The 19,362-nt window shown below is 51.9% G+C and overlaps 2 protein-coding genes and 1 long non-coding RNA gene across 5 annotated transcripts in view; 2 read left to right on the forward strand and 1 right to left on the reverse strand.

Moving 5' to 3' along the window:
* The first annotated feature begins 15 nt into the window (after positions 1 to 15).
* On the forward strand, positions 16 to 1,959 carry LOC126508164 (uncharacterized). The gene is made up of 2 exons (XR_007593742.1): positions 16 to 804; positions 1,314 to 1,959. It is a non-coding gene; the product is annotated as an uncharacterized lncRNA (long non-coding RNA).
* On the reverse strand, positions 826 to 8,754 carry Pex10 (peroxisomal biogenesis factor 10). Of its 3 annotated transcripts, none has more exons than XM_050153199.1 (6): positions 8,565 to 8,754; positions 7,934 to 8,014; positions 6,531 to 6,922; positions 5,149 to 5,324; positions 4,903 to 5,038; positions 826 to 1,246 (listed from the first exon to the last, which is right to left on the reverse strand). In XM_050153199.1, the coding sequence occupies exons 1-6, from the start codon at positions 8,668 to 8,670 to the stop codon at positions 1,112 to 1,114; spliced, it is 1,026 nt and encodes a 341-aa protein (XP_050009156.1). In that variant the 5' UTR covers positions 8,671 to 8,754; the 3' UTR covers positions 826 to 1,111. The 3 variants fall into 3 exon arrangements, with proteins under 3 accessions (XP_050009156.1, XP_050009158.1, XP_050009157.1); XM_050153201.1 differs by lacking the exon at positions 826 to 1,246 and adding an exon at positions 2,187 to 4,193 and having other exon boundaries at positions 8,565 to 8,751; XM_050153200.1 differs by lacking the exon at positions 826 to 1,246 and adding an exon at positions 4,203 to 4,468 and having other exon boundaries at positions 8,565 to 8,753.
* Positions 8,755 to 12,616: 3,862 nt separating this feature from the next.
* Plch2 (phospholipase C eta 2) overlaps positions 12,617 to 19,362 on the forward strand; it is a 75,747-nt gene continuing 69,001 nt past the window's right edge. The window contains exon 1 of the mRNA XM_050153411.1: positions 12,617 to 12,710. The gene's annotated coding sequence lies outside the window, so the exon portion shown is untranslated. The remainder of the gene's footprint in view (positions 12,711 to 19,362) is intronic.

Raw genomic sequence — 19,362 nt, forward strand, 5'->3', positions numbered from 1 at the left:
GATGGTGGCGGGCTGTGTGCTGGACTCAGGCACCCAGTGTCAGGACCAGGGCCTAGGCTCTTCTCCAGATGGCAGTCGTAGGTAGCAAACACGAGGTACATATTACACTTTGTATAAGTTTAAGAAGTCTTAGTTTTGGGGGCTGAAGAGATGGCTCAGCGGTTAAGAGCATTGCCTGCTCTTCCAAAGGTCCTGAGTTCAATTCCTAGCAACCACATGGTGGCTCACAACCATCTGTAATGGGGTCTGGTGCCCACTTCTGGCCTGTAGGCATACACATAGACAGAATATTGTATAAATAAATAAATAAATAAATATTTAAAAAAAAAAAAAAAGCTCTGGCTGTTCTTCCAGAGGACCTGGGTTCAATTCCCAGCAACCACATGGCAGCTCACAACTGTCTATAATCCCAGTTTCAGGGGATCTGACATCCTCACCTCACACAAATTGCACATAAAAATAAATAAAACTGTGAAAAAAGAATATATTAAAGAAATAGGAAATCTTAGTTTTCAAAAGGCTGAGAGGATGTGGTTCAGTGTTCCACACAGACTGACTTGATGTATCTCTATTAGGTACCTCTGAGCAGACAAAGGCAGGAGTGTCAGCGGGTTGACAGGTGCCTGGTGCTACCTAGAGCTCATACTAATTTTCCCCTTTGCTTTAAGGCATGCAGCTACAAAAGGCATTCTTGTGGCTATGGTCTGCACCTTCTTCGAGGCTTTCAACGTCCCCGTGTTCTGGCCGATCCTGGTGATGTACTTCATCATGCTTTTCTGTATCACAATGAAGAGGCAAATAAAGGTAAAGATTGCAGCACTGCTGGGCCAGGCGATGGCTCCGTGTCCCTGGGAAAGTAGCTTGGGTCTTAGTGCTGGGCATGGCCTCCTGTGTGTCATGACTGACCTGTGCTCGGCTTCTGTGAGAGCAGGTGGGCCCTTCCTCAACAGTTGCTGAGTCAGAAAGCCCTGGGTAGGGCCAGGTTGGGCTTGGACCTGTGGTACCTCAGTGGCTCTCTCAGGGTCCTGTGGTAACCTAGAGTGTTACGGCACATCCTTGGATTGGTGGTGTAGCTGCACCCTTTGTGCTCTCCTTAGCTCATTCCAGGGGCTCATGAGATGCTGTCCAAATGTTGAGATTTCAGGCAGGCCTCGAGTGGGTCGAGTCCTATGGAGCACACTGTTGGCTTCTTGACTTCAGTTGTGATAGCACGAACAGGCGAGGGGGTGCCTTTGGCTCTGCAGATCTAGGGAGAGGGTTAAGCAGGAAACTGTTCTCAAGTAACTCGTTTGTTTGTGTGTTTGTTTTCCCAGCACATGATTAAATACCGGTACATACCATTCACACACGGAAAGAGGAGATACAAAGGGAAGGAGGACGTGGGCAAGACATTTGCTAGTTAGAAGCCGGACTGAATCTGTCACGCGTGTTCAAGGACGGTTTTGAGCCATTGTAACAATGCCTTTTCTTCACATAAAGTAGTTGATTATGAGGAAGTGGAATTTTCTTTTCAAGAGGAGCTTCAATGATTTGTATCTGAAATATCAGGTTCTTGAAGAAACTGGCATTTAAACCAAATTGCATTGATTTCTTTTTCAGTGATGTTCATGTGTTTGAAGTGAACAGAATTGTAGTGAACCAGAGGCTTGGGAGGCCAGGAGAGTGGCAGACCAAGAGAGGGGGAGGGAGGATGGGAGTGTAGCCTTGCCTTCCTGACCACGCTGAGGCCGCTCCTCTGCGCCAGAGGGACATGCCAGCCTGCTTCCTACATGTGAAAAAGAATGTAACCCTTTGAGGGTGACTCCCAGCAGCTTCGTGGGGTTCTCATGCCAGTTTCTGAATCTCACTCACTAGAGATGGTTTTCAAGTTGGCCTCTATGATAATGACTCAAAACTTTGTTCTTAACTACCATGATTGCTTTTGAAGGCCTGGAATTATAAATATATATTATATTTTAATTGTTTGAGATTATTTTGACACTTTCCTTTGATACGTAACATTTTCCTTTTGATGAATTTAAACTTGTTCTCATGCAACAGCCTCTCTAAGGAGACAGCAGTAGCCAGAGCACACCAGGTGTGGGGTTTATCACATGGCCTTTTACTTCCTATGGGGAAACAGAAGCCCTCTGCATGTCGAACTTTTTGATGTGATAAAAATAATACTCTTTAAACATTTTACTAAGTGACTTTTAAATTCCAACTTTATTAAAGAAAGCGTCCCTTGCTTGTATAGTCTTCGTCTACACCACTAGTCATTCACTGAAGTACAGCTTGCTCTTCACAGCTGGATGAGGGGAACCATGATGCCAGGTCCCACCAGGGCGGAGGAAACACCACAGGGATCGGAGGGACTGGGGCTGTGACCTGTTCAGAACCCTACCCAGTCCGTCACCTGGGTTCCTTTTGTTCCTTTTAGAGCCACGCTTTGTGCTCTCAACCCATCACTTTCTAATGGTCTGCGCCTTTCTTTTCTTCCTTCCTTCCTTCCTCCCTCCCTCCCTCCCTCCCTCCCTTCCTCCCTCCCTCCCTCCCTCCCTCCCTCTCTCTTTAACTATGTGAGCACTTGGGGTTCAAATCTGGACATTTTTTGTTTATATTTTCTGCGTTGTTTTCCTCATCACTGACTAAGCTCAGGTGTAATGGAAAGTTGGGCGTACCCAACCAGAGGAATGAGTTACAGACAGGGTGCTGCAGGTCTGTAGAGCTGTGTTCCAGGTTCCCATGGGGACTCCGTCTTCCCATAGGGTCCCTAAAGTTACTCGGCAGAGGCAAGTGGATCTCTGGGAATTCGAGGCCAGCCTGGTCTACAAGAGCTAGTTCGGGGACAGGCACCAAAGCTACAGAGAAACCCTGTCTCGAAAAACCAAAAAATAAAATAAATAAAGTTACCCTGTGTATGTCTGGGTCCCGTGCTCCACCTAGAAGGATGGCTCCTGCTCTTGGTAAGGGGACCTTCACAAGGAACCTTGTGACATCAAAGACCACTGCTGGGGACTGGGCTTCTATCCGGACATCTTCACACTGTTTTATGAGGTCTTTCTAGATCTTCTGGGTTTTGGTTTTTGTTTTTTTGGGACAGGGTTTCTCTGTGTAGCCTTGGCTGTCTTGGAACTAGCTTTGTAGACCAGGTTGGCCTTGAACTCACTGAGATCCACCTGCCTCTGACTCCTGAATGCTGGGATTAAAAGTGTGCACCACCGTGCCCGGCTAGATCTTGTGTTCTTAGTGTGGCTTTTCTGTGAAATTAATTTCTCAAAGATGTGCCAGGCTGTCTGCCATGAACTCACGTTAAAAGCTTGGAAATGTCAAATGGAGGCAAGAATCAAGCTAGGGAAAAGTCAGGAGGGTGCTGGACACGTGATACTGGGAAAGCAGGTCACAGCTGTCCCCTAACTCCTCAGAGAACTGGTATCTGAGGACACATGGAAATCGGTTTGTAGGAGAAAACTCATTAAGCCAACTCTGCCAGGTCGGCAAGGTTTCAACAAGATAAGATGCTACTGCCCAGCCCAACCTGAGTTTACTCCTGAAATATATGATTAAGAAAAATCAGCTCCTGCAAGTTGTTCTCTGATCTCCATACATGTACCATGACATGTGTACACCTTCATATAATTAAAAAAAATCTGCAACCCAGGGAGCCCCCATTCCTACTCAGAAGGCCATGAGGAAGACCTCTATTTTCCTAAGGAGTTGGCAACAGTATTAATAAGCACGGGGCAGGAGTGTTAGGAGGGTGCTGACCTCGGTGAGTGTGGAGCCCACAGTGCAGGGCTTCACCCCCAGCCTCACCCTCAGCCCTGTCTCTCACACAGACCTGAATAAAATACCCTGAACTTCCGAAGCAGCTCTCAGCTGTGTGACCTAGGGAGGGAGGGGGAACCCACTACTCCAGAGGGTCAGAAGAAGCCATAATAAGTAAGGGGCAACAAACTCTCCTACCCTCTATGGAGTATTATCTGTTTGCCCCCAACCCTTTCTCTTTCCAGGTAACTATGTAGCTTAAATGACAAAGAACAGTGCATGAGGACTTTATATTTCTGTGCAGCCACAGTTCTGAGGATAAACTCTGTCAACTTCCATCCACTTCTCAGAGCTGTTTGGTGACGATATGGTCCCGGTCAACGGTAGTGCCTCAAGTAGACCAGCTTCTGCGGTGGGAACTTTTCCCTGCACAAGGGACACTCTGTCTGCGGGGTGAGGTGTGTGTCACAATGGCCGTGTACTATATATCTGGCCCTGATCCCCACTGTATCTCTTCTGTTCCACACATGCACAGCTGTGAGTCAGCCAGAAAACAGCCTCTCCCAGGGTCTGCATCTTAGGGGCATGGGACGGTGTTGATTCACCACAGCTGTGCCCACCTCCTTCCTTACCTAGGAACCCTGGATTTCTGGGGCCTCTCCTGGGCTTTTCCTTCTGACTGAGCCTCTGCCATGGCTTCCCAGCAACCCTGGGCCAAGAGCTGTGGAGGGGAGGGCTTCAGACCCCGTCAGTGAGAGACATCGGGCTGTGTGTGCTGTTCTAGTCTCCCAGCTTGGATGCACCCTGGTACTTCCTCTCAAGAGACAGGACTCTGCACATTCCACACTTAACACATGCTGGTACTTGAGCAACTATGTGGACGCCAGCCAGGGCCCTGCTGCTTACAGGAAGCAGTGGCTTGGGGCACCTGTCCTGCTGGAAACAGTTGAGTGGCACACAGGACAGCTTGGTGTGTGCTAGCATCCTAAGTGTCCTGAGCGTACCAGGAAGCAAGACAAGCCTGTGGTTAAGTGTGGCCTGATCGGTACACCTGTCACCTACCATTCACCTGCATACTCAGTCAGACCTCAGAAGGGGAGTTCCCCAAGTCAGGAGAGGGTTGGGAGGTGGGGTCGAAGGCCAGGGAGCACATACCTTAGTGTTGCACCATTCAGTAATGCACTCCCAGCAGAAGAGATGGCCACAAGGTGTCGCTGTGGAGTGTCTTCGCTCTTCCAAGCATAGGGTGCATAGTGGGGTTCTGCAAACAGCCCTGTCTTCCAGGGAACTCCTGTGGGGGTGAGGACACAGCTTAGGTAAGTGCACCATTCACAATCTCAGAGCATGCCAAAGTCCCTCCAACCCCCTGTACACCTGCGGTGGGACAGGTTACCCCATCACCTGCGGTGGGACAGGTTGCGGTGCAGCCTCCACTCCTTCCTGGCTCGCTGCTTCTGCCTGAAGGTGTATACCTGCAGCCCCATGGACAGTACCAGATGCAACAGGGAGATGAGTCCCAGCAGTCGGTAGCTTGTGCGAGCCCTCAGGTCCTCTCCAGCCAGGCGGCGAGCACGGAGCTGTTGAGACAGGTGACCCCACCCCACTGCCATCAGGATCCCCCAGGACCTGGTCTCTTGTCTGCTGGAGGTGTTATGTTCAGCCAGGCCTCCCCTTGGCACTGGGAGTGTCCAGAGAACAAGAATCAACCAGGGAGATGGGCTCAAGTATTGTTGTGAGGGAGAACCCTGGCTACAGGTTGACCTTTAGGCATTAGATGCAAACTGAGCCAGGAGGCTAGATGGGCCAGGAAAATGGGTACGGATTCTGGAGCTATTTGGGGACCATTTCAGAGGACGAGTAGGGTGGGAAACAGCAAGGGGAACCTAGACAGGCAGATGCTGTTCCCTTTACCGCGTCCTCTAGGGACACTTTGACTCCCACGGATACTGTCCTTGCCGCTGCTGTAGCTGGTGATGTAACTCCCATCCACATCACAAGAACCACAGACTTCTACTCCGTACTCCTTCCTACCGGCAGGGAGATGAGGACACCAGGGCAGCTATGCCTTGGGCTGGAGCAGAAAAACGGGATGGCAGGCCCTACAGCAAACCCAGTGTCCAACGTTCAGTAGCCATCAGGGAAGGAGGCACGGCTGCTCCATTAAATGATTGCTGGGGTGGGGGGTTTGCTGGACAACCCCTTGTCTGGCAGTACCGAGGTTATCCTGAGGCCAGACTATGGTTCTATGATGAGACTGGAGGGAGAGGTGGCAGCTCTGGTGGGTGATGGGCATGGGAGTGATACCCAACGGGAGGTTTTCCGGTTGGCAGGATACAAGGGCATTGGTAGAAAGTCAGGGTGTGAAGAGGTGGGGGTTTAGTACAGACCGTAACGAGAGATGTACTTCCTGCGGGCTACTGTAGGAATATTTGTTATATCAAGCCCTAAGACCTTGCCTTTCTGGTAGGGCTGCTATAGGCAGGGATGGACGTGCTAGAACCTGCACTTGACACCTTCTGGAATAGGTGCTCATCCCCCTAAGCAGTGAAATGGACACAGCCACAGGCCAGGAGGGAGAAAACTACTGCAGGGCTAAACCCAAGTCCACTCAGTGCCCTCTGCTGCCGCACATGCTGGTTGTAGGAAGGAAAGGATTTACTCCACTCTGTTTGTGGAAACTGTGACTGAATAAACTCAGCAACATTTGGCTGTGATCATGCCATCAACGTGGGCCCCAAAGAGGCCCCAGCCCACAATCAGTCCCCCTTGGCATTGCTACTTACATAACGGATCCCTGCTAGCCTCTTGGCCAGGTGGTAGAAGGCACCATGGATGTAAAACCAAGCAACATGGAACCGGTGGAGGCAGGCAAGGCCCTGTCTGAGGATAAAGACTGCCCGCTGGAGTGTCCTCCTCTGCTGTTCAGTCAGGGTGGCTGCATGGTGACGCACCCAGCGCCTTGCCCCTGATCGGCTGCGTCCTCCAGACAGCAGACGCGTACCATCACCATCGGCTTGCAGCTCCTGCTCCAGGGGCAGCAGCGCCTTGTCCAGCAGGTAGGGCAAGACAGCGTGCACTGCGACCAGCACTCCGCGGCGGAGCCTGGAGGGCACACGCTGCTGGGAGGGGTCCACCTGAATGATCCCAACATACTCCTCTCCAAGCGTCTGGTAGCCTGGGGATCAATGCACAATGATGAGGATCCAATGCAGGGATGTCACACCCCTCCCCCTCCGCATCATCAGTCCTGGAACCTGCCCTTCCAGCTGTCACCCGTGAGACCTAGCCAAGATCAACACGGCTTCTTACTAAACCCACTGTGGGCTTGCTGTGATTTCATGATGTGACAGATTTCCACTCTGGGATAGGTCTCTGTTTCCCTGGTCAGCTCCTGCTGTCTTCAGTCTTAATTTGTTCCCAGTTTCCCAGTCCCTCCTCTGCCTAAGCCCTACCCACCCCTTGTTCAAGAGTCTCGTGGCTGCTTCCAGGTTATGGCTCAGTCTGGATCTGGTCCAGTCCTAAGTATGAGGTGTAAGGTCAGCTGCTTTTTCTGACCAGAAAATATGCTTTGCCCCACCCCAGACTTGGTGTTTTTCCCTGAAGAGATCAACGCTTCTCAGGATGCCTTACAGTGTGGTTACTTGGTGCTTGCTGTTTCTCCCACCACCCAGAGTCCAGTCCGTGGGGGCAGGTCACCCACAGCAATCTCTCCTGGCGTCTCCGAGGTGACCTGAGGCCCCTACCAGGGCTTTTCTGTCAAGGACTATCAGCTTCTCTTCGTCCGCCTCATGCAGGTTTAATGGCCAGTATGTGAGGAGTCAGGACTGACTTGCCTTTGGCCACTGAGAAGTGGGTCCTGGGGTTGGGGATTTAGCTCAGTGGTAGAGCTTGCCTTGTCCAGTGAGCGCAAGGCCCTAGGTTGGGTCCTTAGCTCTGGGGCGGGGAAAGGTCCCAATAGCACCCTTGGGAAGGTTCTGGATGAAGTCTTCAGGGACATACAAATGCAAGGAGACCCCCTGGCTGAGGGCTAGTGCTAGGCTTGCCTCTAGAGAGAATCTAGGCAGCACCTCCTCTCTGGTCAGTGTCTTTCTTCCCTGAGGCTACAAGCAGGTGAATCCCAGGAGCTGCCCAAGGGTTGGGTGGGCCACGGGCCCGTCAGTGCCAAGGACTGGCTAAGTGCTGCTACCTGCAATTGTGGTGAGGCCAAAGTAGGCTATGTCCGAGAGTAGCTCAATCTCTTTCCTCCATTCCAGCCATTTCTTTGCACCTGAGAGGAGAAAAATGTTACCTCTGAGCAAGTGACGTGGGTTCACTGAAATCCTCTCCCCCACCCGGGTGTGTGGGGGGCGTTAAAGTCCAGGTCCCATCCCTTCTCTGCTAGGGCGATCCTCAACTACTTCTTTTTCTTCCAGGCTCCACTGCTTCCCTGCCCTGTCCTCTCTCCACCTGGTTGACACGAATGACTCCTGACTCTCTTGAGTCAGGAACTGTTCTAGGACTTAGGACGCCCCAGGAACGTCTAGGTAGTGCCAAGAACACAAGCCAGAGATCACCTGTTTAGTATCAAATCTCGGCTCTCCCAAATCCCTGCCTGGGAAATCTGCCTGGAAACCTCCACGTGCCTCCCTGTAAGAGTAATAATGTCAGGTCCAACCTGTAGGGGCGTATGAGAAATAAACGGGCAAATGTTTGAGAACACTAAGCAGGCACTGCCCGGCGCAGAGACCTGCAAAGTGTTCTGCACGAAGTCTGTTTTGATCCTCACTTTTCTAAGGAGCTTCGGAGCTGCGGCCCGTCTGGGTGCCCGGGGCGCTCACCCGCTAGGCTGTGCAGCGCGCCCCCCGCCGCGCTCCGCAGGCCTCCCAGGTAGTAATCGTCCTTCTGCGCCGCCCGGATCACCTCGGGTGCACCTGCCAGCGCCATGGCCCGAGTCGGTGAGCTCACACCGCGCCGCCGGCGCGCCTCACGGGCGGGGCCTGTGACGCTCGACGTGCGCTTCGGTCGCGCGGCGCAGACTGTGAGCATCACGCGGACGAAGGCGGGGCCTAGGCGTGACCTCCTGAGAGGCGGGGATCTAAGGGCGGAGCTACGTGGAGGCCGGGCTGTGAGCGGGGCCACGAAAGAGGGGTGGAGCCACGCGGGAGAGGGGGCGGAGCCACGTAGTGGAGTCTGGAAAGTCTTGATTCTCGGCGGGCAGGGCCCTGAGATAGCTCTGCTTCTCAGGTGTAATTTTTTTTTGGCAGGAGTTACGTGTCTCTGGGACTGTAGGAGTGGACCCTTTATGTGGTCTCCCCAGTTCGATTTTGAAGTTTCTCCGGCTGCTTCAGCTTGCGTTGGACAGCCCCAGACAGTACCTTTGACCGCTGCTGGAAGGCAGTCACGTCTCAAGCAGAGGCACAAGCTTCTCGCCAAATCAAATCTAACAGTTTGAAATGCCGGTTCTTTGAAAGCCCAAGGCTGCATGTGTCCCTAGGAAACTTTTTTTCTCTTTAAATTCAGAAGCTCGACTCTAGCATAACTATGAGGAATGGCCAGCTCCTTTTACGGGACTGCATTTCCTGGATTCTCTTCTCTCGACCACGGGGAGCAAGATCAGAAACATTCCAAGGGGGGCGCTTAAATGTCTCTCTCCATAAGCTCAAATCCTAGCCATAGACCTTGCCTCAGCCGTTGACCGGTGTCTTGACCCTCAGGTTCCTCCTTTGTAGGTTGTGGATATAAGACTCTCCTCGCCCCCTTCTCTCAAAGGTTCTTCCTAAGGGACAAACCACGGGATGACCAGCAGGTGGCGCCATCGCCCCATCCATTCTACTAGCTTGGGCAGCTAGGGATAGTACCCCAAAGAAATCCTGCACGGCCCCCCCAAAAATGGTTATGGTGTGTACTCACTCATAAGTGGATACTAGCCATAAACAAAGGACATTGAGCCTATAGTTCATGATCCTAGAGAAGCTAAGTAATAAGGTGAACCCAAAGAAAAACATATATAGAGCCACCTGGAAATTGGAAACAGACAAGATCGACTGGTAAAATCTGGGAGCTTGGGGGCTGGGGAGGAGGGGAGAAAGGAGGAGGTGAGGAGGAATGGAATAGTCGAGATGAAGGAAGGACAGAGATGAGAGCAAGGAAAGAGGTATCTTGACTGAGGGAGCCATTATGGGGCTAGCAAGAAACCTGGCTCTAGAAAAATTCCCAGGAATCCACAAGGATGATCCCAGCTAAGACCCTAAGCAATAGAGGAGAGGGTGTTTGAACTGGCCTTGCCCTGTAGTCAGATTGATGATCATCTTAAATATCGCCATAGAACCTTCGTCCAACAACAGATGGAAACAGAGACAGAGACCCACATCAGAGCACTGGACTGAGCTCCCAAGGTCCAGTTGAAGAGTGGAAGGAGTGAGAATATGAGCAAAGAGGTCAAGACCATGAGGGGTTCACCCACTCAGACAGTTTGCCTGAGCTAATGGGAGCTCACCAACTCCAGCTGGACTGGGAGTGAACGAGCAAGGGATCAAACTAGCCCCTCTGAATGTGGATGACAGTTGGGGCAGACTGAGGGGCCACCGGCAGTGGCACTGGGATTTGTCTCTACTGCCTGTACTGGCTTTTTGGGATCCTATTCTCTTTGGATGTGTACCTTGCTCAACCTAGATGTAATAGAAAGGGCCTTGGACTTTCCACAGGGCAGGGTGCCTTGCCCTCTCTTAGGATTGGAGAGGGGTGCGGTGGGAGGGTGTGTGGAGGGAGTGGAGTGGGAGGAGGGGAGGCTGTGGGAATTTGGATTGGTATTTTTTAAAGTAATGATAATAATATCCTGCACGGGCTGGGAAATAAGAGGCTCTTCAGCAAGGAGAGAAAGTGGTGGACAGGATGAATAGTGACATCATTGTAAATCAATTCTCTGAGTTCCCAGGTGACCGTCTGACCTGGAGTCTCTCTTTGCTTCTCAGTGTTCCGGGGTTCCAGGGCTCTGAGGTGGTGGCAGAGTGAGAATTCTTGCTGGGGGACAGGGCATATGCCCCTGGTCACCTCCCTTTGACCACTTTTTCCTGAAGCACAGGGGTCCTGGGCCTGAGCCTGTGACTAACTCCCTTGTAAACTTTTCCTTCTGCTCCAAAGAGGGAGGACAGGAAGGCCAGGCTCCTGAGGACTTCGGGGAAGGCACCAGAGGTGTGGGTCATCATGGTTGACAGCCCTAGCCCTGGCTGTGACTCTCCCATTCCCACCTCCTGGCCTCCTTGAGAGCCACCCCAATCTGTGAGCCTTAAAGTGTGTTTCCCTGTTATCAATTGTAGTGGGGTTCCCTGGGGACCCTGCATTGGAGCATCTCTGGGCTGGTCTTTGACTGCCCCCTTGGGGCCCTCAGTAGCCATGTGCCACCGAAAAGGGACAAGGTGTGTCCTGCACATTCCTTCATTTGGTGGGCCTCAGCTTTCTGGCCTGTGGGTCAGGAATGATGGTGGCACTGGCTGGTGTTAATTGAGAGCCCACCACGCCAGCACTGAGCACATGGATTGTCTGGGCACACACAGAGATGCAGGTGGGCGGAAGATCCGGGACAGGATGAAATTCTGCACGTCCGACACAGGAGCTTCTGGGGCAAAGGTCAGTCATCCTGGAAGCAGCGTTCACACCTTCGCCTCTCAACAACTGCTTCTGTGTTCTTCATACGCTGGGTATTTCATTGTCCTGCCTATTGGAGTATTGGCTCCGGCCACTTCGTTTTCTAATTTTATTAAATAATTAAATTTATCGTGTGTGTTATATGCATATGTGTGCGAGCATGTTTGCACACGTGTGGGTATATGTGGGGTGTGTGTGTGTGTGTGCATGTGGTGGTGTAAGGATGATCTGTGGCGTCATCCTGGATGGCTCATCCGCTTTATTCATTGGAACAGGGTCTTTCAACCAAACCCAGAACTCGCCCATATGGCTGGTCTTCTTAGCTAACTTGCTCTGGGGGTCCCCAGTGTCTGCCGTACAAGGCTGAAATTACAGGCAGTCCATCTCGCCCATCAGGTGAGCGCTGGGATCCGAGCTGTGGTCCTTATGCTGGGCCAACAAGCACTTTATCCACTGCGTTCTAGACCCAGCCCTATCGGATCACTTATACCATAGTTCTGTTGATAGGGAGGCCAGGAATAGGGTGGTCAAGGACTGGGAGGCCAGGGAACTGGGGGGGGGGGCGCTCAGCAGGTGGTGTCCCTATTGCCTCCGCTCTGTGTCCCCCCCCCACAGCCCCGGGTTATCCTTCCCAATACCACCTAGCAGGCTGATAAAAGAGATGGGAAGTCAGCGCACAGAAGCTGCCCTTTGCCTGGGTCTGTTTGGTTCCTTGGGAACTCTTGCCTCTGCCCCTAGCAGGGGTTTACTGTTTTGGTGGTTGCTGTAGACACTGAACCTGGTTTGGGGCTTGCCACGCAGCTGCCACTTGGGAAGACAGTGGCAAAGCAGGAATCAAGGAAAAGCGCAATGAGCCCATTTCTCTGCCTGATCTAGCCCTGGGGTTGTACTATTTATTGGGTCCACATCTGCTTGGAGACCTTCACTGGACTTCTGGTCACTGGACACTGGTCAGCTGCCCCCCTGGGAGCCAGATGAGGAACTAGACAATGCTTTCTCTGCAGGAGAGAAGGTTGCCCTAGTCTGATGGATTTTAGAAGGCCTACCTCACCACCTGGGGCTTGGAGCAGGGGTGAGTCCTGGGGCTCTTTAAATTTTCCATTATATGCTCGTTTTCACTGTAGAGGGGCAGAGGGACTGGTTAACAACCCGCCCAGGTGTAGCTCCTGTACAAGGACGTGACTGTTAGGGTGGGGCCCGCCCCGCCCTAGGCACGAGGCCCCTCTACACGGGATTGTAAACCTGGAAAACAGGTTCCTCCACCCAGGGCGGGCAGGCGGGAGGCTCTGTGAGCTCACCACAGCCAGCTGCCTCTGTTGCTGCAGATTGGAGCCCTGGAGGTACTGTGGGCACCAAGAAATGGTGGGGGTTTTGGAGGGAATGTGTGGCCCCAGAACCAAGCCCGGGAGGCTCTGTCTGGTAGTCAGAGGCCTCTGAGAGCCTCCCTCCCTGCTCCTGTGGGCTTGCTAGTGAGGGTAGGACCAGGAGCAGGAAAGCTAAGCCCTTCTTGGAGACCGTGTACCCTGGGAAGGGACTCTGGGTAGTTCTGGGGGCGCAGGCAGGTGACTGGGATGTTACCCTTAGCCAGAACCCAGGGTAGAAGTGGTTATGTTCCTTTGTGGGCCCCAGAGACAGGAAAATTTGAATTCTCAGTGCTGAGCCAGCGTGGGCCTCTGGGGCTTTGTGCATTCTCAGAACTTAGAGCTGAGATGGATACAGAGCCCTGGGGCTGGGGAGAGGGACACAGAGCCCTGGGGCTGGGGAGGAAGGAGCTTGGTCCTGGTGGCATTACCTCAGGTTAGAGGTTGGCATAGGACTGAACTCAAGTCTGGCTGGTCCCACTTCTCTTTATCTGCTGATGGAACGGGTGTCTAGCACTGGGCAGCAAGACTTTATCAGTGGGGTGAGGGGTCCTGACACGGTGGTCATCATTCTGAACCTCACTGGATAGCAAGGGGCTTACACAAAGGTTCCCAGGAAGCCGGGTGTCAGTGGCACACAGGACACAGAGGCAGGGGGAATCTCTGTAAGTTGGAGGCCAGCCTGGTCTACAGAGCAAGTTCCAGGACAGGCTCCAAAGACACACAGAGAAACCCTCGCTCGAAAATTTAAAAAAAAAATTAATTAAAGTTCCCAAGGAGTGGAGATCTGGAAAGGAGGGGGGCTCTGTCCATGAGGAAAATTTGGCCATGCAGGATAGAGATGATGGGCAAGTTGTGACTGAGCAGGGATACAGGCCTTTCTATCCCCCTTCCATAGAGCTGCTCACCCCAGGGCAATACCTGAAGAGTAATCACTGGCCAGTGAAGCTTGAGGGAAGCCTAGGCTGGGAGCAATGGGCCTGGAAGGTCAGCTCTTCGTGGACAGGGCTAGGGACCATATAGCTAGCTGTCAGAGACCGGGGGCTAGAGGCTGTGAAGCTCCGTGGCACTCACCAGGCAGCCCCCTGTACAGGGGGAGAACCTGGAACAGGAGGCTGTGGGGAGGATGGGTAGGGAAGGCATCTGCGCCTCAGCCGCCTTCATGTCTTTACCCTTCCTAGGCCCCAGCTCCTGTCTCAGGGTCTGCTGGGAGATGGTGGTTGGGTAGTGGAGGCTTTAACTGCAGGCAGAGGTCTGCCAGTCTTTATCAGCAGAGATTCTATGAGGCAAGCCTGGGATCTAGGACATCTCCGTGTCCCCCTCTGCTCTAAGCCAGGGCCAAGCCTAGAGCTTGGCACATGCAGAATGCGGGACAAGCAAGAAGCTGCCAGATGGTAGTGTTGAAGCTTGTAGTTGGGTGAGGAGAAAACCAAAAATTCCCTTCTCTTCTTTTTCCTTTCGTGTGTGTGTGTGTGTGTGTGTTTCGAGACAGGGTTTCTCTGTGTAGCTTTGGAGCCCATCTGTCCTGGAACTCGCTCTGTAGACCAGGCTGGCCTTGAACTCACAGAGATCCACCTGCCTCTGCCTCCCGAGTGCTGGGATTAAAGGGGTGCGGCACCACTGCCCGGTGAGAACCATAATTTCTGATCTCTGATGATCCCTGGACTCCCAGAGATGTGAGAGTCAAGAATGGCCAAGGCTGGTGAGCAGCGGCTGCCTGCGGGTTGTGATGGCCTTGAAGGACAGATGTGAGGTGGGTTTAGGACCACAGAGTGTATTTGAGGCCAGCCACAGGGATTCCAGTGGGAGCAGAGTGGCTCAGACCCAGGAAACCGTGTCCTTGGGTTTGTTGAAGGTCAGAGTCACAGGCAAAGGTTTATTAATGTGAGCTCTGCAGTGTTTATATCCATGGCGTTCTAGAATAAGAGGACTTTTGGGGCATCGCAGTCTCAAGACCAGGTCTCTGTCAATGCCTGTCACCCTGGTTCCTGAAGCAGTCCTAGATGGTATTTGGTCTTACCACCCCCTGCTCTTCTGTGGTGGAACCTTCAGGGGATCCCCAGCTCTACCGAGAATCTGGTATTCAGTGTCCCTATGGAGAATCAAGGGATCTAAGAAGCCGTTGTTTGGGGCAGAATTCTCAGTAAAACAAACATTGCTCCAGCTCTTAGGAGCCACACGCTGGCTTGTCCTTGGACCCTGTTAAAAACATCAGCTTGCTTCCTTGCCGTGTCTCTGCAGGCATGTCCCTGTGTAACTCATGTATGTCTCAAGGGGTGCTCCCTGCTTTCTGGGCCTTTTCAGACCTAGTCTTGACAAACAGGTGGAAGAGAAATGATTACCGGCACTCTGCCTCCTCGGAAACAGCTGCTCCGAGGGATGGCAGGGTCTGAGATGTCCAGCTGCCCAGTTGAGTTCCTAGGGGCATGGGACTGTCCATCTGATAATGGCTATGCAGCCCACCCGGCAGTGGTGTTCAGGGTGTTGCAGTTGGTATCATCGGGTGGCAGAAAGAGAGTGAAGGAGGAAGGAAAGAAGGAAGAGAACTAGATCTGACTCCATAGTGCTGCAGTTCCCCCAGATGACTCGGGTGCAGGGCTGCTGGCTCCAGGTTTTACGGAAGTGACAATCTTCCTGAACACTCCTTCTCCTGAGGACTACTTGGAAGAAGCCTAAGCCTAGGCAGCCCTGAGTCCCCTCTGAGTCTCCTCAGAGCCCCTTCGTGCTCTCCCTATTAGCCTAGGTTCTGCTCCAGGGTGGGAGCAGAGAGTCTCTGATTACTGGGAAGAAGAGGTTAGCAGGGGACCCAGATGAGTCTTGCCTCCCTGTACTGGCCTCTGTCTCTGTTGACCCTTGTGACTCTACACCAGAATTCCATTTAGCCTGCCTGCTCCAATAAGCAAGCCTATAGAAGCCAGAGCCAAGCAGGGACTGAGCAAGTTCTGTGTGCAGCCCCTTCAGCCCCTCCTCTGAAAATCTTTATCAGGGCTCACCAAGTCCATATTTCTCTGTCTTCATCCCGCACTGAGGATGGGATGGGGTCCCGGGAGGGCCAGGGGTTAGGTTTGTCACTGAGGTGTGGGCTTCTGTTTGCAGTAATGTTCATCATAGCCTATTCTGAGAGAAGTGTCCTCAGGACAGAGGAAGGAGCTGAGTGGGATTCCAGAGTGTGACCACATAGAAAGATGTGTCAATCATCAGGTCTGGCTTCATGGCATCCCTGGGAGGGAGGACACTGTCCCTGTGACCGCCTGTGGAAGGCGTGTTCTGCACCCTCCTTTAAAGAGGGAAAACCTAGACTCTGGGATTTTCTTAGCCACACTGGGCAGGCTTCAGGCTGAGCTCTGACCCAGAGACTCCAACACTCCACCTTTGTTCTTCAGACTTAAGGTAACCGTCAGAGCACCACAGGGTTCCTCTCTCGACTGGCTCAGACCAGTAGATTGAGTACGGTGGCTGTTTAGTGGTGTCCTGCTCTCTTCCCCCAGGACCTGTCGGAAGAGCCGGCCCTTAATAGACATCTTTTAGGATTTTGTATTTTTTCAAATGCAAGGTATTGTTCTGTTGTGACTAATTTACATAAATATTACCGGGGTACAAATGTTGTCATCTTGGGACCCCCTTTGCATAAATTGCTGATGATCCCAAATAACTTTGGCTTGGAAGGGTTATATCTAGGAGTGTGTTGGAGCCTGTGAGGACCAGCTTGTACAAGTCAGCTGTTAAATCTCCAGTAATTCTGAGAGCTGGATGCTGAACACAACCATTATTAAAATCAAATTAAACTAATTACATATGTAAGACATATAAATTACATAAAACACAAAGGTAATAAACACTTAAAGCATATCACTTCCTAATTACACCCTGCTGTTATCTCTGCTCTTGTCTAGATAGGATTTGATGGTGTCTACGTAGTGGGGATGCTGTAAACACGTGTGTCTCTCCTCAGCCCCATGTTCAGTGGCAGCACCATCGGTGACGTAAGAGCAACCCTGGTGGGGATGTTTGCTTCACGGAAATGATGGCACACTCCCCATGTCCAGTGATAGCGCAGTCAGTGACGTAAGAGCAACCCTGGTGGGGATATTTGCTTCATGGAAATGGTCAGATGTCACACTTCCAGGCTTCTCCTGGGACTTGTTGCTAAGTCTTGGCCGGCACATTCTAGTTCTTGCATTTGATACAATCCACATTAAAATCTAAAGTGCTTCAGGCCCGGTGTCACGGGCCTATAACCCCAGCAGAAGGGAAGCCGGGGCAGAACAATCGCCAAGGTTAGCCTGGTCTACGTGTCTAGAGAACCCACCCCTGAAAATTATTCTCTGACTTCTACATGCACACTGTGGCACATGTGTGTCCATATTCTCACACTGACATCACACACACACACTCACAAAACCAAAGTGCCCAGCATGGTGGAATACTCCTTTAATCCCAGCACTCAGGAGGAAGCAAAGGCAATCAGAACCCCCATGTGCTGGAGGTCAGCCTGGTCTACTAAAAAGTTCCAGGTCCACCAGTGTGAAACCGTCTCTAAACTAACAGCTCACAAAAGAATCACTTAAGAATACTTATTTATGAAGTCTCGTTAAGAATAACAATGGTAAGCCAATTATATGCTAACATAAATAACATTTTATGACAAACTACTTTTTTTGAGGCAAAAAACAAACAAAAACTACTTTTTTTGAGCCCCCCAAAACAAACAAAAACAAAAAAATACCAGAAGAGTGACATGTTTTGCAGCTTTGCAAATCCCTCCACTGTCTGTCGTGTGAAGGACAGCTGGATCGTCCTCCCTCTCCTGCACCCCATCTGTCACAATGTGTTGTTTTGGTTGACGGAACTGAAGAAACCTGGCCTCACACAGATCTGCCGCCTCTCTCATAACTGCGGACATCCTTCCTGGATGCTGCGCCCTGAGACTCCTCAGTGTCTTACAGATCCGGCTGCAGTGCGGATCTGACCACACATAGGGGCCGGGGGCTGTCACTACAGGGATGCCCCTTGGTGTGGTGGGCCTCGCAGGGATCTTTTCCTGTGTATGTCCTGGAACCTGTGTCTGGTCCCCTGGAAGAGTCCAGTTCACTGAATTATGGTAGATTTTCCCCACTGTCGACACATTCCATGATGTTACCCAGCTCTTGAGGGCGTCACTGCTGCTCTGGTGGTGTTTGGGGCGCTGACTGGCTCACAGCGGTAGATACAGGTTGTACAAAGCACTAATTTTCACTTAATTTTGATTCTATTATTGGTGAGAAAGCCTGTGGATTCCCTTTTTTAAGTAGCAAGCTTACTTTGTTCTTTATTGTGAGAGAGGGTTCTGTTATGTTGCTGGCTTTTAATTGCTAAGCTCAGGTCTGCTTCTGGCCCTTACTTCTGTTTTGAGAAAACATCTGTCAGATGCCCCGCTGGCACGCCTTGGCTCACCTGCCAGCTGCCTTTCAGATACAGTGATGTTCCAAGAAGCATCACTCACAGCTCGCAGCTCCATCCTTTCTGGGACACCGCACCTCCTTTGTTCGGAGGGAGTCCTGAGTCTATGGTTGAGATGCAGTACAAGTCCCCCAATCCTGCTTCATTAAATCTCCCTAAGGGAAACAGCTATTCGTTTACATTCTGAGTTCAAGATTGTGGGGTACACAGTGCTAAGGCCCACAGCATCACCACCATCCACGCCAATCTTGTTACAGGGTAGTGAACACTCTTAAGAGGTGTATCGGACTCGGGTTCCTAAAGCATTTGGGGAGCCCAGGTTTTTGTGAAGCGGCACTCTGTAGCCTGCCCCCTACGGCACACTTGGTTCTGATCTGTGTTTGTTCGGAACTGTGCCTTCAAGATCTGCCTTCTTAAAATGCCACCCTCTTCTTGCTTCCAATACTGACTTGCCATATGTATGCCCTTGCCAGGGCTGCAATGAATGTATTCCCTTAGAGACTGGGACTTCTTTCCTGCAGAGGGCCTGTTCAACCCAGTGACCGAACCTCCTGGGACCTGCTTCCCTTGACAGATATTATTCCTTGTTTCTGGAGCTCGAGTGAGCAAGGCAGGCTCTGCTCTCTGTATAAAGCCAGACCCCGAACCTGCCCCCTTCCCAGCTGAGGGCAGGCGCAGGGTTCTGAGATCTTTGCTGGCCATTGCTGTGTAGCTGGTCTCTGGCTGGCTAGACCGGCTCTGTTACAATGGCTGAGCTTGCCTGGACCTGTGGCTTTACTGGGGCTAGCCTCAGTTCTGTGTTCTCTACATGTAGTGAATCCAGGGGTAGGCAGCAGGAACTCAGAGAAAAGCCTCAGAACAGAAGAGGCAGAAGTGACTCCCCAAAGGGCCTAGCTACAAGTTCACCTGCCATGCCACGAGGCCCTGGCCTGCCTCTCGTCACCAACATGTCTAGGCCCATAGGTCATGTCTCCTCACCTTGAGACCACCTCTCAGTTTTAACAGTCGCTGGGTCAGAGTGGTGCAGGAATCAGTGCGGTCTGTGTAAGTGCGTATCCAGGGGTCTACCTGAGTTGTTCCAGCAGGGGGATGCTGGCTGCCAGGACTGAGATGAGGAGGGGATCTGGGGCAGGTGGGGTGAGTGGACACCTCTTTAACTCTCTAGGAACTGAAGATAGTCAGCCTTAGAGGG

The sequence above is a fragment of the Alexandromys fortis genome, unplaced genomic scaffold (assembly GCF_014885135.2).
Source record: "Alexandromys fortis isolate MF-2015 unplaced genomic scaffold, M_Fortis_MF-2015_v1.1 scaffold_88, whole genome shotgun sequence".
Taxonomy (NCBI): domain Eukaryota; kingdom Metazoa; phylum Chordata; class Mammalia; order Rodentia; family Cricetidae; genus Alexandromys; species Alexandromys fortis.

What these genes read in the sequence shown, in the direction of transcription:
- Pex10 (XM_050153199.1), bottom strand. Translation starts at nt 8,670, where the DNA reads ATGGCGCTGGCAGGTGCACCCGAGGTGATCCGGGCGGCGCAGAAGGAC. An exon ending in TGGCCTCACCACAATTGCAG is followed by an intron (nt 6,923 to 7,933) that starts GTAGCAGCACTT and finishes ATTGATCCCCAG; the next exon opens with GCTACCAGACGCTTGGAGAG. An exon ending in GGCTAGCAGGGATCCGTTAT is followed by an intron (nt 5,325 to 6,530) that starts GTAAGTAGCAAT and finishes CTGTCTCAACAG; the next exon opens with CTCCGTGCTCGCCGCCTGGC.